This window comes from Rattus norvegicus, chromosome Y, assembly GCF_036323735.1.
Source record: "Rattus norvegicus strain BN/NHsdMcwi chromosome Y, GRCr8, whole genome shotgun sequence".
In the NCBI taxonomy this organism is placed as follows: Eukaryota; Metazoa; Chordata; class Mammalia; order Rodentia; family Muridae; genus Rattus; species Rattus norvegicus.
Window position 1 is genome coordinate 38249129 of NC_086040.1, and position 19387 is coordinate 38268515.

The following is a 19387-nucleotide window of genomic DNA, read 5'->3' on the forward strand; positions in this document are numbered from 1 at the left end:
ACAGCGTCTAGGATGCCATCTACAAAATCTGCACAGATAAATCCCAGAATAGTCAGGTGGAAAGTCTTGAAGCTCCCCTCCCCCTACTGAGGAACTAATGGCAACTGATGACTACAGGTCAGAGGGCCCATTTTCTTCATGGATTTGGCCCCTGACGGCTGTCCATGCTCCACTGGATGTTTGTACTCACCCCCACATATCTAGTCAGCAATAAATGGACTCAGACGTTTCTATTAAAATGCAAGTGGTATTAGGATTGAGGAAAGGGGAGGGATTTGAGGGGAGGGGATGGGGATGGATTCGCTCAAACACATTATGTGAATGTACCAAGTTTTTAAGGAAAAAAATAAAACAAAGTAAATAAATAAATAAATCTGCTCATGTGTGCACAGGTGCATGGGTTTATGTGTGTGTGTGGGGGGGTGTTGCAGCACCGTGCTACAAGAGGATACCATGCAGTATCTTTCTCTATGTCTCTCTGCGATTTTCTTTTGATGCACTTCGGTGGTGTGAATATGCTTGGCCCATGGTAAGTACCACTAATAGGAGGTGTGGCCTTGTTGGAGAAAGTTTGTCACTGTGTAGGCCAGCTCTGAGGGCTCCTAGTATTCAAACTCTGCCCAATGAGGTAGATTTGATGCTCTTCCTGGCTGCCTGTGGCTACAAGTCTCTTTCTGGGCTGCCTTTGGATTTAGATATAGAACACTCTCCAGCACCATGTATACCAGGACACTGCCATGCTTCCCACCATGATGATAATGGACTGAACCTCTGAAACAGTAAGTCAGCCCTAATTAAATATTTCCTTTATTAAGAATTGCCTTGTTCATGGTGTCTACTCACAGAAATGTAACCCTAACTAAGACAGGTGGTGTCATTGCCTGATCCCAAATTCTCAAAATTTCCTCCGGGCTGGAAGCCTGCAGACCTTAATGATTCTGTTCCCCATTCCTGTCCCTGGGGTTACAGGTTTCCCCTGCCTGTTTCATGATGAATGGGATCTGAGTTCAGTTCTGCCTAGGCAGCAAGCGGTTTCACCCACCGATCCTCCTAAGTCCCATCATGTGGTTTTTAAGGGTTACCAAACGATTATGGTCAACATGCAAACACAAATTATAGATGGCAAGTGCATCTTGACCCCACCTTGTTTCGGTATATTTGAGTTGTTTCAGTGTCTTAATTTCACCTTTTTTCGGTATATTTGAGTTGTTTCAGTGTCTTGATTTCACCTTGTTTCATTATATTTGAGTTGTTTCAGTGTATTTGAATGATTGCTGAGGATTGGGAGACTTAGCGCGAGATAGGAAAGAGAAAGTGAGGATGCAAAGATCTATTGGATCACTGCCACTATCCCTTGCATTCAACATTTCATATTTAAAAACAACAACAACCACTACCATCGACAATAGTCAACAACAAGGCATGCATGCAACAGACAGGCAGAGAAGACACTAAAGGGCATTACATACTTGTAACCTCACTTTCTCCGCTAAAGCCTCATGTATTGAGCTGATGGATTTTGTGGTCAAACCCTGATTATTAATCCCTAGATGGGAGACCCGTAACACCGAGATGAATGACACCATGGTCGATGGGATAGTCAGAGCTTGAGATTTTCTTTCCTTGTAAAATTAACCCAGGTGGGAACTAATAACGACAGCTCACATATAAAAATAAAAGAGCCTTTCAAACTGACTTTTGGAATTGTTACTATATATCCCAGTTCTTTGCATTTTTTTTTCATTAATGTGTTGTTTTCAGCACCATGCTTGCTACATAGAAAACTGTGCATTTTCTACACTATGTATCTTTTGGGGTGCACTCTGTAAGCTAAAGACTAAATCAATCCATATCAAAGGGTTCTTCCCTGTCCTGTTTACAGAACTGAAATTAAACTGTTTTCATAAAGCATTTCCCAGTTGCCTCGCTCCTTGTTGTTAGTGCTTGAGTGTGAAATTTCCCCAGGGTCTCATCTGTGGGTACACTTTGTGTCAAGCTGATGGCACTGTCTAGGAAGGTGGAGGAATCTTTCAGGATGTGCCCTAGCAGAAGTAGGTCACTGGGGCAAGAAGAAGGGAGCTGGCTGGTTCAGACTGAACTCTTGGATGCCTGATCCACCCAAATATAAACAGGGCTCATGCAAGTTCTCAGTGACACAGATCAATACACTGTTGCCATGTGGTCATTTCCACGACAGTCTGAACCCAATGACTGTGACTGCTTGCCCATAAAACCTCTATTCCTTCACATTGATTGTGTCATGAATTTTAACACCTTAACATAAAAATAATGTAAGTGTGCATCTGCGTGTGTGTGTGTGTGTGTGTGTGCGTGTGTGTGTTTGAGAGAGAAAGACAGAGAGACATAGAGAAAAGAGAAAGAAAGAGACTGAAAGAGGGAGAACGTGTAATATATTAAGTATGTATAATTTGCTCCTTGAATCATAAGGCAGTCAATTAGTTTGATTTATGTTCAATATTTGAATTCTTTAAAGTCATACAGCCTTATATTACGGAGCTAAAGCTAATAGTCTAAATTTTCTATTAAATAATAAATTGTCTTTATCCTTGAGAATTTCATACATGTATACAATGAAACATGGCCATAACCTCTTCCATTTCACCCTCAGCACTGCCCAAATTCCCTGCCAATAACCATCCCTCAAAATTCATAAATTCTTTCCCAACCTTTAACCACTAAGCCCAATTAGCATTGGTTATGTACTTATGGGTGTGTGACCATCTACAGGAATGTGGGAAGTCTACCAGTGACCGAACCCTCAGAGAAGAATGATTCTTTTACCACAGCAGCCATCAGGACCTGAAAACCTCCTCAGTAAGGGATTCTGTCTAGCTGGTGGACCTTTATAGACCTATTCAGGTGACCACAGCTGCTGTGAGCTCACAATTGCAGCAGCCATTTCATGTCCTGAAGGCAGCAAATATCAGCCCTTCTTCTCACCCTCTGGGTCTTACATTCTTCCCACCTCCTTGTCCAAGGTGCTTCCTTGAAAAGCAATTGGCCCTGTGTGCTGTAGTCAATGAGTTCATCTTTTGATGGATGTGTATGAAGGTGGCAGGAAACTGGGAGATATGAAATTAAGGAACTTAGTCATTTGCGACATGTCTTGGAGGGTGTTTTTTGTTCTTGGTCTCTTCCTGTGTTGATGCTTCCTGGATGCCAGTGGGATTAGCAGTAGCTCTATTGTGACCCTTTCATGATCATGTGACCATGGACTGAAACCTATGAAACCATGAACCAAATAAGTTTGTTAACTATGTGAGTTGCTAGGCAACTTGTAAGAGTGATGAATGGGATTAACATGAAAGTGGCCAAAGTGATGCTGACCATACCAGGTCATGTCTGGATATGATGTAGGAGGACCCATGACTTAATCCTTTAAACTCTTTTTCTGGAGGCTGCACTCTAAGAGAAGAACCAATGTATCCCAAGTGGTTTTATCCAGACGATTCTGCCAATGTATCTGTTGTCTTAGCAAATCAAGAACCTCCTGCTTCCTCCTCTTGTTGTTCTCCTGACTTCACTTCTGTGTTTTTAATAGACTTCGATATCGTATGAAATAGTGGGAAATGAGTATTAAAAAAGGGAAGGAAGCTATAAATTTTGCTATAAAATCATTAAAATACACACTTAAAATAAATGGATTTTTAAGTATGTACATTATACTTCAATAAGGCTGCAGAAAAGGCTTGGACAACTATGATGCTTGTCGTGTGATTTGCTATTTGTCATAGTTCCTGTGATTTTGATCTTAATAGCAGTGGGTTTTATTACAGATGACTCAGACACCAGGTTAACCATACAAGCAGAACACTCCGTTCCATCAGGGAAAAAAAAAATCATGTCAAATTCATTGGCTTTCTTGATGAGGGTTTTTCAGGTCACAGCCTAGTTGGCTGTTAGTTGGACAGCTATTGGCTGAGAGAAAAGATGGAGAGAGCACAATGTTTGCGGGGATAACAGAAGGTTGTGCTCATAAAAGGGGATGAGTTTCACGGAGTTCAGTTGAAGAAGCTCCAGTTGGTGATGGAGCTGAGGCCTAGGAGCCTTGCAAGACTGCCATAATATGTTTTGAGATGTCATGGCCAAGTGGGAGATAAGACTAGATGAAGTGGAAAAAATTTAGTTTCTTTGGAAACTCACTTTTGTCACAGGATGTTTTTCTGGAAGCTATGTTAGTAGAGGATATTTTGCTGAAGCAGACACATGAGAAGGCATATGATATTTCGCTGGAGCACACGCTTGAATGGGGACAGGATGTTTATGAAGAACATAAATGAAATCCCACAGACAGGGAGATGACATTTTTACATTGCTACACCAGCAAGGCTTCAATGGTCTTCGATAGTCTTCGTTCCGCAATGATAAATGCACAAAAGAACCTGAGCTATTCGGGCTGATTCTGAATGCTTCTGCTGCTTCTTTTGGTTTCTTAGAGACTTGAGGTCTCTGCCAGATCAAAGCACTGCTACTGATTCATTTTTTGCATCTCCTATTGGACAGTACTGCACAATGAAGATTGGAGTTACCCCAAAGAATTACTTCTAAATAATTCCACAACTCTCAACCTTTTCCTATCAACTTTCTCTCTCTCTTACCTCTGGTTGGTGGGCTAGAAGGGTGTTGGAAGTGTTTTAGAACCCTAAATAAAGTAGGTTTTGAAAAAATCTAAGCGTACAGATATATTCATGGGTTTTGAGAAAGGGTTTGTCTCCTGCTGAGAGGAGATGATATGTAGGTTGTTACTTTTTGGTTCTGTGGTCTACTGTGAGCCATTAAATGGCTAGTGACTGACAGTCTCCCAGTAAGTGTAGCACACACTAAAATGCTTTTGCTTGGCGTTTTGAGCTGTAGAATGTATTCATTTCTTGTCATATATACTCAAGTATTCATGTTGGTGACATTAGTTACTCTTCAGTTCTGCCATACAGGGAAGTGGGTCTATACACTGAGAGAAGAGAGTGTCTGGTGGTGAGTATGTAACATGGAGTAAGAGAAACATTACGGTGATGGGTCTCTCTCTCTCTCTTTTTTTCCCCCAATTTGACAATCTGGAGTCAACTTAGAAGAGAGAACAATTCAAGAACTACCTCCAATAGTTAGTCTTTGGGTAAGTCTATGGAACATTTTCTTGATTAATGATTATTGTGGAAGGGCCCACCATTGTGGGCAAGTTCATCAGTAGTCATGTATAAAAAGAATAGACTTTTAGGCTGTAAGAAATAGTAATGGAGCAAGACATGGGGAGTGTGGCGGTTTGAATAAGAAAGGCTCCCACAGTCATATATTTGAATATTTAGTTAACAGGGAGTGACAAAATTTTCAAGGATTAGAAGCATTAAGAGGTGTGGCCTCATTGGAGGAAGTGGGTGTGTTGACAAGGGTGGTGTTTGATTTTTCCAGAGCCCAGTGCTTTCCCAGAATTTCTCTCTCTCTCTCTCTCTCTCTCTCTCTCTCTCTCTCTCTCTCTCGCTCTCTCTCTCACTCTCTCTCTCTGCTTACAAAGCAGTAGTTCTCTATTTCTCCAGTGTTCTGCTCCCTGCCATTATGATGGACCAGACTTCTGAAATTGTAATTTATCCTCCAATTACATAATTTCATTTATAGCAGTTGCCCTGACCATGGTGTCTCTTCACAGCAACAGAACAATGACTGAGACAGGGGGCAAGCCAACAAACAGTGTCCTTGTTACCGCTTCAAGCTCCTGTTCTGGTTTCCCTCAGTGATGGTCTCTAACCTGTAAGGCAAATAACCCTTTCCTACGCAAGGTAGTTTTGATCATGACATTCATCACCGAGAGAAGGAAGCAAACTAGAACTTCACAGATCAGTACATGAGCAACCCTTACCTTTAAATTAAAACAAAGTGTCTATACCTTTCTATTTGTGGTTATGAGGTAAGAGTCTGTGGCTCTACGAGATACAATGTTTCTATAAGACATTGTCTTACTTAGGGTTCCTATTGTTGTAAGGAAACATTGTGACCAAAAGAGCAATTTAGGGAGAGAAGGTTTATTCAGCTTACACTTCTACATTGCTGCTCATCACCAAAGGAAGTTGGGACAGGAACTCAAACAGGCAGGATTCTGGAGGCAGGAACTGAGGCAGAGGCTATGGAGTGGCACTGCTTACTGTCTTGCTCCTCATGTCTTGCTTAGCTTGCTTTCTTATTGAACCCGGACCACCAGCCTAGGAATGGTGCCGCTCACAGTGGGCTGGGCCCTCCCCCACAAATCACTAAGAAAATGCCCTACATTTGGATCTTATACAGGCATGTTCTCAAATGAGGCACCCTCTTCTCTGATGACTCTAGCTTGTTTCAAGTTGGCATAAAATCAGTGTGGTGTTTAGAATGTGATTTTCCCATGGTAAGTGTGGCACAAGTAGGAGGTGTGGCCTTGTGGGAGTAGGTGTGGTGTTGTTGGAGGAAGCATATCACTGTGGGGGTGATATGCTTCTCCAACAACATGTCTGCCTAGACGCTTCCATGATTCCTGCCTTGATGAAAATAGGCTGAACTTCTGAACCTGAAAGCCTGCCCTAATTAAATGTTGTCCCTTGGGGTTTGGGATTTACCTCAGTTGTAGAGCGCTTGCCAAGGAAGCCCAAGGCCCTGGGTATGATCCACAACTCTGAAAAAAATAGAACCCGCTCCAGAAAATTTTATCCCTTATAAGTTGCATTGGTCATGGTGTCTTTTCGCAGAAATGAAACTGGTAGACAACCAGCCAGTATAAAAATTCCAAACAGCAGAATTAATCAACGATAGAAAATATTTTCAAGTCCTACAATGAGAAACTTATTCTTGAGAGAAGAAACAGCAATGAATGAGTAGAAGGTAAGTTTGCCTACAAAGAAACACTTGGAGTGTAGATGTGGCTCAGAGAGTCCCCATGGAGTGCACAGGGGCTTCTCAGGAGGAGAGAGCTACATGGTCAGGAACCGCAAAGCATTTTAACGTCACGGCAAATGGCATAGGAAAGATCAGCACCTCTGCATTGGATGCACCATCAAGAGTTTTCTGAGGATAAGCTTTCATGTGAGTAAAAGATGGGAACTTCCTGGGGCTAGATAAGGTAAAAGGGCCCAGAGGTCTGTAGGAAGCCATCCAGTCGAAGGAGAGTCAGGCAAGATAAGCCAGTGCAGGAGCCCTTTGTGGTCATCTAGGGGCATTCAGAAGAGACCTCAAAAATATTACAGGATCTAACAGAGTCTAACAGTGCTCAGGGAAGCTAAACAAAGGATCCACGTAATACCTGACATAAGCTCATGGCATCCTCATGTTCTTTTTTAAATTTCTTTTTACTGATCATACAAAATAATGGGCTTTATGGCACTTTCAGGAATCGATGGATATAAACTTAATTTGGCATTCACTATTCTTGAGTTATCCTCGTCAAAATGTCCTCTGGGGAAGCCACCACCTCACATCCACCCTCTGTAGTGATAGCTCGGCTGTTCTTTAAGGAAGCAAAGAGACCAATATGGATGTGGCCCAAGTTCAACTCATTCGAGACCCTTTCTGTTCTTCCTGGGTCTCCTGCTTCACTTTTTGAGAACTCCATCTTGGAATTCCTTCGTCCCTCAGTATCCTCAACTCCCACATGTGTTCTTTAGTCTTTCTTCCACATCACCATCAATTTATTCTTTCTTACCCTCATCCTGGTCTCTTCTCTGCATGTGAAGGTTGGATTTATTTAAAAAGATGACTTTAGGGGCCTTCAGAGATAACCAATGGATTAAGAGCTCATCTGCTTTGAAAGAGGACTGGGATTTGTTCTTTGAGCTCATGTCCGATGGCTCCCAACCACCTTTAATATCAGCTCCAGGGGACCTGACTATTCTTGTCACTGTGGTCTCCTGTATTCATTCCTTGCCCTGCCCAGATAAATAAAAATAATACATCTACATATGAGAAACAGGTTTCATTAGGTTTTGTTAGTCAAACAATCCCTGTTCTTCTCTGATTCTGAGTCTGCTTGGATCAGTTTATTTGGGTTTCCCCTTGAGTTCCAAGACCACCTCTCTGTTACCTCCCACTCTTTCCCCAACTATCTGTTTCTCCCTCAAACTTCCCCTCAGAGAGTCTATCTATTTCTGGCCCCTCTCCACTGCTTCCTAAACATCCATCTTTTTTTTTCCTTGTGCCATCCCTGCTCCTCTAAGCCTTATATCCAGTTTTTTCCTCTCCCTAAAGACCAGACCAGCTCAGTCCTGTTTGTTTTAGTGTATGTGACATTAGACTTACTGTTCACAGCCTTGAACTTTCCGGCTTCCTCTCAATGTTCCATCCACCACAGCCAGTCTCCTCCACAAAAGTGTGCATACACAACACATCACATCACACATTTTAATTTTTAGAGCAAAAACAAATTCCACTGGAAAAGATACTGGGGTTGTCAAAGGCCATTGGGTATCTGAAACACAGAAAAACAAAAATTTTCACCCCAATCCTATAAATTCCCCATATATGTCCCCTCACTTTGTGAATTTCACCTTAACGGATCTTTTCCATCAGATTATAGACATAGATGTGGACGTCGCCATCAAACTTGATGAAGTACACGGAAGGCTTGGCTAGAACTTGGTAAATGACTTTGCCGATCTTTTTGGACCCGTCACTTCTGGTGAATTGCACACATTGACCTGTTAAGATGTCGCTGCCAACTTCTGACTTCACCTCTGCTGGCGAAATCTCTGGAATGATACGGAGATTACCTTCTGTGTAATCATCCAGGAGTTGATAGATATATAGGACTGGATCTTTCTCATAGGTGATGTAAAACCAGTCCTTCATGATTGGCACCTGGGCTAGGACCACCCCCCTCCAGTTGTCCTTAGAGCCATGTTTGCCCTCAAATTTATGCTCCACAGCACGGCCAACCATGGCACTTGCGAGATGGGCGTCTTTCACTTGAGGAAACACAACTTTGTGAGTCAAGACCTTAAGCTTTAAAATCCTCTCATCACTGTGAAGTGCCAGTCCATAGACACAATCAACTCCATCATACTTGACCAGATAGAGAGAGGGATTTGTTGGCAGTTGATCTAGAACTATGGCCTTCCATTGGGTGACGGGCTCATCACCTTCCTTCCATCCGTGTGAAATTCTGCACCCCACAATGTTCCCCAGGGACTGGGGAGAAGGCCTCTTCCTCTTCCACTTCTGGAAGGATGGTGTGCTCATCCTCCTCACAGACACCCTCTTCTTCTTGGCTGTAGACCTAGTGTGGTAGGCCACGGTACTCCTGGTCCACTGTCTTGTGGCTATTGTTCTGCGTTCAGGCTTCATACTTTCCCATGGCCTGGGTTTGAAGAGCTCACCTGCTTAAACCAGAGACAAAGCTGGTACCTCTGTCATATGAGTACCTGCAATAACAATGGGGGTGGGGTTGGGGAGGGTGCTGGACCAAGGTTCTTGTCTATGAGAACTTTGGAGCAGGTGAGGAAGGCGATGGTAAACAGGTTTGAGCCTCTGAATCTAATGCTGTCATAATCAGAAGTTCATAGAAGTGCTGGGCAATGGTGGAGCACAACTTTAATTCCAGCACTCCAGAAGCAGAGGGAAGCAGACCTCTGTGAGATCAAGGGCAGGCTGGTCTACAGAATTAGTTCCAGGATAGACAAAACTACCCACAGAAAAACCCAATCTCATAAATCAAAATCTAAAGTTCAAAGGAAAATGAAAAAATGGTTCTCTACAGCTCAGAATAACATATTTAGACACATTTCTTCAGCCCGAGACACTTTGCCTATGCTGAGGAACATCTTGAATGGCTAGGTCAGTGTGGGATTAAGTATCCCTGTCCCCACTTTAAGCAAGCAGAACAGAGAAAGGATAGCAAAGGAGCCAGAAGGGTGGCCACACCCCTTCTCCACCCTCTAACTATGAGCTATTTGGCAACATCCACAAGTATCTGCCCAGAGACAAAGCACAGCAGTCCACTGGCTTACTCTACTGGGCATCCTGACCCAGACCCAGGTTTATTCCCCAAAGCTGTTGCATTTTCGACCGCAACAAGAGTCTTTTGTGTAGGCAACAATAGCCTTTTAGAAATAATATCTACTGGGGTTGGGATTTAACTCAGTGGTAGAGCAGTTGCGTAGCAAGCACAGGGCCCTGGGTTCCTCAGCTCCATAAAAAAAAAAAAAAGAAATATTTTCTCCAAAAATACACAGGCACAGAGAGGAGCTTTGGCATTTTAGTAGAATTTTGAATTAGATATTGTTAGCAAAGAATAATAAACTCCGGAGACTGACTAGCCTAGACCATCTGCCTAGCTCTCAAACGTGGAAGACATTGGAACGTAAGGTTACTTGCTGTACGAGGGAAAACTTTTAGCTTTCTGTGCTACAAGGGTCCCAGTTATCTTCATAAACGTATTTACCAAAAGAAAATGTCCTAGTCGTCCAGATTCTGTCTTCTGAAACCGGTCAGGCACCAATAGGTTGTTGAACAGTTGTGGGGTTCAGGAGCTGAACTAGCTTTCACACCCCGCTCCGAAGATAGTGAACCCACCTTCAAAGTAGTCTAGCGCCTCCAAGTGGAAGAGATGCGCAACCTCCGCCCTTGTGCTCTGTGGCATCATACAGGCTCTGCTTACGTCATAGAACCCCTCTCAGGCCAGTTCCTTCCCTAGTTACGCTTAGAAACTTCCAGCATCTAGGTTTTAGCTTCTCATGTAGCCTCCTGGTGAACCAAAATAAAGTCCCCACCCAAATATTCTGATGACTCGAGTCACAGTCTGCCCAAGTAGCTCTTTTCATGCTTTTTATTTTTCTCAAAAACTCTTTGGTTTCTGATACAGCAACATCCTTGGTGGTTATTTTCCCAGCTCCAATGTTTTCTTTGGTTAACTTTAAGTTATTCTCCGTATCAGAAATATTGCTAGGCTCTCTTTCCGAGGCAGCACACAGGATAGAACAACAAAATTAGCTCTACCAAAACCCACAATTAGAGGAGGGCCATTTTTATTGAAACAAAGCTGGAATTTGACAAGATTAAATACCTTGTATTGAAGACAATGGCAATCATGAATTATGGATTATTTGCAAAGAGCGTGGAAAAATTAGCTCCTGGACCGGCTTCCAAAGTCGGAATAAACTTATCACAAACCCAATATCAACCAGTCATATTTTAAATGTCTTTAAAATTTATCAGCACTTCTAATTACAAGGAATTTATTCGATCAAATGCAGTAAAACAGGATGAAATAGATGAGGTAATTTTGTTTTTGAAATATGGGTAGACAGAATACTGGATCCAGGTAAGTATGGAATTTACCTGTAAATTACAGGCCACTTTAATTGTTTGTGTCACATAGTTCTTCAGATCTTCAAAAGGATTCTTTTCAGAACCCTCCCCTGTCCCCACTACACTCTGTCCATCCCTTCCCTCTTCCCAATAATTCCCTTCCACTTTAACATTATAATTTTTTTAAATGTACTTAGAGCTTAACAACTTATGGCAGCTTTTTTAAAATCTGTCCAATTTTCTAAGTGCACCGTCTTCTTTTTCTCCTTCTATCGTAGTTTTAAGCACATTTTCTTTCACACTTTGAGTTTTACTCTCTCTCTGCTCTTATGACTACTCTGCCATTATGTGACTGTTGGTCGACTATGTGGCTGACCTCAATGTGGGGTTAACTCAAATGACATGAATTTCCCCCCTCTCTCCCCTTAATCTTCCTTCTCTAGGCACCTGCAGAGATTTAAAGCATTGGGGATTTTTTTTAACCCTGGAAAGCACACACACACACACACACACACACACACACACACACACACATACACACACACATACACAAACATACGCACATACACACAGAAACACTCATAGAAACACAAACACACACACATACATACACACACAAACACACACATGCACACACAAACACACACACAAACATACACATATACACACTCAAACACACAAATACAGAGAGAGACAGAGACAGAGACAGAGAGAGACACGGTGAGAGACAGAGAGCCCATGAGAAAAAATGTGATATCATCATTTTAAGAACATTAAACAGACAGAACTTTCAAAAAAGTGAAGAACAAGTAGGCAACAAGAAGAATAATCTCATCATAGCCATCAACTTGAGGAGGAAAATTTTCACACTCTAGGCTTCTAAGTACCAGTCTGTTACTGAGCGAAGTAGGGGCAGGAACTCAGGCAGGACTCTAGAGGCAGGAAAGGAAGCAAAGACAACTTAGAAATGCTGAGTACTGGATTGCTATCCATGACCTACTCAGCTTTCTCTCCTTCTCATACAACCCAGGGCCACCTTCATAGGGGATGACACTATGCCTAGTGGGCTAGACCCTTCTACATCAACCATCAAAAAAAATTTCTTACAAATGTGGCCAAAGGACGTTCTGATGGAGGCAATTCTTCAGCTGAGGCTCCTTTTTCCCAGGTTGAGTCAAACTGACAATAAAAACTAACCAGGACCCCTGCACATCCATTCAGATTGCCACACTGTGTGCAATAGACAAGCCATTGGAATAACCTTAGCTGTTGATCACTGGATGAATGGCTTAAAAAAGTTGATATACATTGATGTGATTTTCATCTATGTGTAAGAGCAAAGGGTTTTGTTCTCAGAAAAATGGATGGAACTGTAAAATACAGTATGTTAAGTGAAACAAGCCAGACTCAGATGATTGCAAAATTTAGATTTTAATAAGGGATATTATGTGAAATTGGGCATTTAGGAAAAGGAAGGGGAGCAGCAGGGTGTGTGTGTGTGTATGTGTGTGTGTATGTGTGTGTGTGTGTGTGCAGGTGGAAATGGTGGTGAGTTGTGAGAAAGAAGATGGCTAATGTACAGTATAAACCTGTACTAGGAGTCACAAGCAAGCCCACTGACTTGTACATTTAAAGAATATCGATATAAGAGAGCTGAGTCTAAAACAATGTTTTGATTAAATTGGGGGTTTATACTTTAGAGATACCATAAAGTTTATTCATATTTTCCTTCCCACTGGGCTCTTGCTGTTGCGAGCTTGATACTTGTGACAGGATATGGCAATGAGCTTTGGTTTCTGTACCTCATTAATAACCCGGAATTCATGTCATTCAGTGAGGCTACCGTGGGGAAGGAGGTAGTTAGAGATCTTAAGGGTACACCACGTGGGAAGAATAATACCCACCCCCACTATAGATTTCCAAATATTCACCATCATCTCTGGTTTGAATGTGATCGCCCAACAGTTATTTTCTGAAGATTAATCCCCAGTGGGAATGTAGTTGTGAAGAATTGATTAGGTCAAGAGGGATGCAACCTACAAATAAAGATCCATTAATGATGCTATTGTGGAAAAAGGTTAAATTATGAAAAAGGTGTTTGGCTCCCTCTCTTTTATTCCTAGCCCCCTGGATCCCTTCTGTGGTGACAACATCCCACAAGAACTCCTTCCTCTGCCGATGGTCTCTTCATCTTGTATTTACAGGTTTCTGAATCATAATAATACAGAATCTGTATCATTATACACTAGCCAATCGGTGCCATTCAGTTTGTCCATAGAAGCATGAACGTGCCTCAGAATTGTGAGCAGCTGGGTCATATGGGAAAGCATAGCTGGCAGAGAGGACTAGGTTGTTAGTGCTGACTGAAGACAAGATGGGTTCAGGTTTAGCATGTGTGCTCTTTGTTAAAGAAACAGCACAGAGGAAGAGTGTAGATTGGAAAGTTGCAGCTTAGAATGGACTCAGACATCTACTGTTGGCCTTTAGTGGACAAGGAGCCATTAGGGAAAGGGAAAGATCACGAGAGATAGCTTCAGCCACTGCTTTTGTCTAGCAGAACCCTTTTTAGAATCCTCATCTTCGAGTATGTGAAAGAAAACTGCCTGGAGTCACTTGATACATCAGTAACCATCAAGAGTGTGTCCACTATTATAGAGGGTCCCAGGAAAAAGCCTGATCTTGGAAGATCCTTTGCCTTCAAGAGATGGAGACTACTCCCCACCAACACTGGGAAACCCATCTACATCGGTAAGGGCATCCCACTAAGTCCAGATCAGTGGTCCTTAATCCTTGGATTGAGACCGCTTTGGGAGCACAAATTGCCCTTGCACAGGAGTCACATATCATATATGCTGTATTCCAGACATTTACATTACAACTCATAACTATAGCAAAATTAAAGTTATGAAGTAGCAATGAAATAATGTTACAGTTGGTGGAGCTGTATTAAAAGGTTGTGTTAGGAAGGTTGGAAACCACTCTTCCTGACCCCTCTAAAATATGTCTGTTGGTATGAACTGGAGTTATAATCCCTTTTATTCAATCAGGCAAACCCAGAAAAACCAATACACCACCAAAAGTTTATGAAGGATACACAGCCATTGTACCCACAGTGTCAGGACTACTGACATCTAGACAAGTGGTGTCAAAATGGAAATCACGTCACACCATGACAATCCCCCTAAATGAAAAGCAGAGGAGAAAAACCAGTTCCCTGGTGGTGACACCAAGAGAAAACCATTGTCAGAATTGTCAACAAGGATTTTAAAGCCAGGATTCAAGCGTCGTCAATGAGAAACCTACAAAACAGGCAGAAGGGGTTGGTGAGATGGCCTACTGCATAGGAACACTGGTTGCTCTTACAGAGGATCAGGGTTCAGAGGATCTGATAGACTCTTTGGTCAAAACACACACACAGACACACACACACACACACACACACACACACACTCCATAGAGAAAAATTAAAAAAACAAATTAAAAAGAGAAGGAGCCAGGTATATCCCTTTAATCTCAGTACACAGAAGTAAGGTGATTTCTGAGAGTTCAATGCCTACCAGGTTAATAAAGTGAGTTTCAGGCCAGCCCTACCTACATAATGAAACTCAGTGTCAAAATAAAACACAAAAGAGTGTTTTATTTATTTCTGATAATGTATGCAACAGAGAAACTATTTCTACAGAGAAAGACCTTATTGTTGAGAGAATCAGTGGGCATGAAGGATTCCCCAATTCTTTGTGTCACTACTCCATCACAGCCTCACCAGGAAGCAAGAATGGGTCCAGCTAAAAATGAAGCAGGGCAATTATGAGTAAAGCTGTGGACACACATCAGCCCATCAGCAACAGAGGCAGGCAGAAACCAGCTAGGATGAGATGGCTTCACCAGGCAATGTCTCTGAACTAACAGTCCCTAGTAGCACCCGGTTGTTCTTTTCCTTCAAGTACCCCTGGACTTTTCAGACACTCAGAAACCATAGAACAAAGTGTGGAAATGCCTAAGAAAAGATGTGTTTTGGGACATATATGTTTATACAGGTTTCATGTAGCCCAGGCTGGCCTCAAACACACTATGCACCCAAGGATGATTTTGAAGTCTTGATTCGCCTCCTGGTAATGGGACTATGGGCATGTACCACCACACCACTGTAGGTGGAGACCAGAGCTGTGTGAGAGCCAAGTGAGCACTCTGTACACTGAGCTGCATCTCCAGCCCCTAGGGATGTGTTCTGCTAATACAACAAAACTAAAATAGAAGTCTTCAATGAGAGACAACAGGAGTCTCCCAGTCTAGAAACATTAAATTACACATTCACAAGTAATACATATGTCAAGAAATAATTAAATTATGTAACAGTAAGAAAAAAAGAAGAAGATAGGAAACATACTATCAAAATATGTAAGACATAACTATGACGGTGCTAAGAGGAAACTTTATTTAAAACAATAATTCTTAGATTAGAAACAAAGACCAGCAACCTAAATTTTTATCTACACTAGAAAATAAGAAAATACTTAATTCAATGAAAAAAATAATTGTTAAAATGAACCCCAAAACACTAAAAATAAGAAATTAACAAAAAAAGACAATGAAACACAATTTGTTTTCTTTTTTAAAGCATTGAATGGTATTTCATCATCTCAATTAGACCTAGATAGAAAGTATAAGGTCCATTCTCTTTGGCAATTTTAAAAACAAAAAGAAATTGCCTTTTTTTAAAGTTTATGCAGAACACTGAACCTGGTACGACAGACAAAAATTAAAAAAAAAATATTCATCGTATAATCCCTTTTTAATGACAGTGTTTAGTCTCAACTTGTCTCTCCTATAATCTGTTTATATCAGACAAGATTTCCAGGGCTGGCATATGGAGATTATGCAGTGTTGAAATGGAAGCACAGCATTGTATTCCCAAAACAGAATGTGGTTTAGAACATCATTGTTTTATCATGAGGAAACTAGCACAAGATTCAAGCCCAGTCTCCCGAGGAGTTGTCTCATCTTAGAGCCATTTCTTCATACAGCACTTCCCATGTGTCCTATTTTTCTTCAACAATCGAAACGGACTTGTTTGCTGCACTGTTTGGTTTGCCATGCTGCTTGGGAGATCCTGGACCATCAGACATGACGAAAGTTCTCCTCCACAACCCCAAACTACAGCACTGGTATCGGTGTACCGGAAATAGAAGAGACAGAAACCAAAAAAAAAAAAAAAACTGTTGTTGTTTGGAGAAGAGTCATGTAAGTAGGCCAAGCAGACCTTGGACTTTCTATGTAGCCCAGGTTGTCCTTGGACTTACTATATAGCTCAGGCTGGACATGGACTTATTCTGTAGCCCAAGCTGGCCTGGGATTTACGATGAAGCCCAGGCTTCCATTGGACTTACTATGTAGCCCAGGCTGGATTTGAACTTGTGATCTTTGCAAGTATTGAGAATATAGGTATGCACTACCACACTCAGCTTTGTATCTGTTATTATAATTGACACAGCTGTGGCCCCTCATTTGCCAGCCTCCTTCAACATCAACAACAGCATCCACAATCACCTACTAGAATAATCCCATCCTTTAACTCATCTGTGAAGGTAAGACTTTACAGAACAATGAGTCAGCAGGGTCCTCCTCCTTATTAGGACACATTTGTTTGTGGGATTTGAGTGATTGTTTGAGTGAGCCAGTCATACCTTTACCTGGTTCTGATATTATGACCAAGACAAAAAAAAAAATAAGAAAACAAAAGTAAAGGAGATGGGCCCAACACCGGGACTTGAACCATAGCAGTTGAGGAGATGGCTCACAGGTCTCAGGTAAATGATGAGTAGGCTTTGTTGCTCACATAGAATCCCAGTCCAGGGAGGAAGAGATAGGGCAGATACCCAGGGCAAGATAGCTGTCAAGTGTAGTCATATTGGTGAACTCTGGTTTTGACTGAGAAATGCTGCTTCAATGAATAAGGTAGAAGAGAAATGGATTAGTCCATACTTTATACACTACACTTGCATGCATGTACACACACACACACACACACACACACACAGACTCACACACACACACACACACACACACACAAACACACATGAACAAAACAAAAAACTTTGGTCTTAAGGCATTGTCTCCACTGTAGTCGCACATAGTAGGAGGTGGCGATCTAAATAAGTGTTCCTTTCCATCCCCACAAAGACGAACATAATTATGAACCCTCAGTAACGGATGTATACAACCTGCTGAGGACAACCAGATGATTAGTTTAGTCTCCTTGCTCTCTAACATATTCTGGTGTACTGTTTCAGGAATCCTGAGGTGGGGCTTGGCTGCCTGGAGCCTTACTCCCAGTATTGCATCCAAGACAACTTTCAGCTGCCATGTACTGATCCTTGGAATTCCCTGCCAAGGTACCCTGACTTGCATTGCTCACAAGGCCATGCCATGAAGCCAGAGAAGGTGTGGATGTCTTACTCTGCCATTTATTACTTTAGAGTAATTGGAAATTAGCTCGAAGTTTAAACCTCACTTCCCTCATATATAAATGAGCAGGCGAACAATTCCACTTCATCAGATCTACATTAGGAATGAGTTAAAAAAACACATCAAAACGATTAGTGCCGGGGTTGGGGATTTAGCTCAGTGGTAGAGCGTTTGCCTAGGAAGCGCAAGGCCCTGGGTTCGGTCCCCAGCTCCGAAAAAAAGAACCAAAAAAAAAATGATTAGTGCCAATGTGTTTTAGGAATGATAAGCAGTATTATTTATATGATTTGTAACATTGGAAATTATGGAACGTAACGGTTTTCATTATCATTGCACAGATGATGCGAGGAAAGCATCTAGAATACAGAAATGCTTCCTTTTTTGCATTATTTCCAAGAAGCATTTCTTTCTGCTCCAATTATTTTTTTAAAACTTACTTTCCACTCCATCTCCCCTTAGGTGATTAGGTTAGAACCGGGTTTGGTGAGAGGGGTTATAAAACGTTGTGTTACAGAATATATTTACAAAATCAACTGTTGAGTTCAAATGGAGGCACCCTCCATGGAAAAGCCAAGCTCCCCCTGAAGATATTTATTTCTTTTCTTTTTTTATTTTCATTGATTTCTAGTCTAGTCATTGATGGCTATTCTAGGAAGAATGAACCTCGGTTGAGGAGATTCCTCCGTCAGATTGGCCATGACTACGTCTAGGTGGAATTTCCTTGACTGTTAACTGATGTTGGAGTGCCTGGTCTACTGTTGGCAGCACTGCCCTATGCAGGTGGGACTGGACTCTGTAAAAGTAGTTGAATGTGAGCTTAGAAGAAAGCCACTGAGCAGTCTCTGTAGCTGTAGCTCCTGTTTCACAATCCTGTCTTGGTTTTCCTTGATGATGGGCTGGAACAGATAAAATGAAATAAAGATTTCTCTTCCCAAGTTGGCTCTTGTGAGTGTATCACCAGAGCAACAGAAAACCAAAATTAAGCAAAAATCACAGTGCCAGATGTGGGATGTCTTCCTGAAAGTTGCTGACCAGCGAGATCACAAAAGCCCTAACAACTTTACAGGCTGTTGCCACTGTTCTTTGTGGGCCTCCAGAACTTGATGGTAAGACACTATTTCTGAAGGTACTGAATCCTTTTGTTCACAGGTCACAGAAGGGTAAATGTGAAGTTGAGGTGGAATCATCCTCTATAATGGATAGCCTTCATGGTTCAAGAAAGTGCTATGTATGCTTCTAGGGGAGAAAATCATCTACGACCTTAATCGGGGGTGAACCATTCAAGGTAAAATGTCAGGCAAGATGTGCCCATAATGTGTTAGTGGCATCACAGTCATGGGAGTAATCAGTGGCTTTCAATTTGATACAAGGCATATTCAACACGAGGTTCTGTAACGTCGTCAAGAACCTATATTTAGGGTGATATAGGTCCTATGAAAGAACCTAATGCTAAATACATTGTCGAACTTCCTACCAAATATCCATATTTGTATCTACAGATCAGCGTTGCACTCAGCTCTCATCAGAGAAGAAGCCTCTGACTACCATGGGCAGAGTCGTACAACTGGACAAAGTGTTGGGAATCAGTGGTATTGAACTAATCATGTGGAAATAGGTCAGCTAAATCTTCTCCTCAACAGCTCAGAGA

The 19387-nt window shown here is 41.9% G+C and overlaps 1 protein-coding gene across 3 annotated transcripts; it reads right to left on the reverse strand.

Annotated features, from left to right (window-relative positions):
* Positions 1-8359: 8359 nt before the first annotated feature.
* LOC134484285 (Y-linked testis-specific protein 1-like) lies at positions 8360-10604 on the reverse strand. Of its 3 annotated transcripts, none has more exons than XM_063280608.1 (3): positions 10409-10604; positions 8517-9389; positions 8360-8437 (listed from the first exon to the last, which is right to left on the reverse strand). In XM_063280608.1, the coding sequence occupies exon 2, from the start codon at positions 9310-9312 to the stop codon at positions 8518-8520; it is 795 nt and encodes a 264-aa protein (XP_063136678.1). In that variant the 5' UTR covers positions 9313-9389; positions 10409-10604; the 3' UTR covers positions 8360-8437; position 8517. The 3 variants fall into 3 exon arrangements, with proteins under 3 accessions (XP_063136678.1, XP_063136680.1, XP_063136679.1); XM_063280610.1 differs by having other exon boundaries at positions 8517-9347; positions 10409-10583; XM_063280609.1 differs by having other exon boundaries at positions 8360-9389.
* Between the last annotated feature and the right edge of the window lie 8783 nt (positions 10605-19387).

Excerpts from the sequence above, each read along its gene's own strand:
- LOC134484285 (XM_063280608.1), bottom strand. The coding sequence starts at position 9,312 with ATGAAGCCTGAACGCAGAACAATAGCCACAAGACAGTGGACCAGGAGT.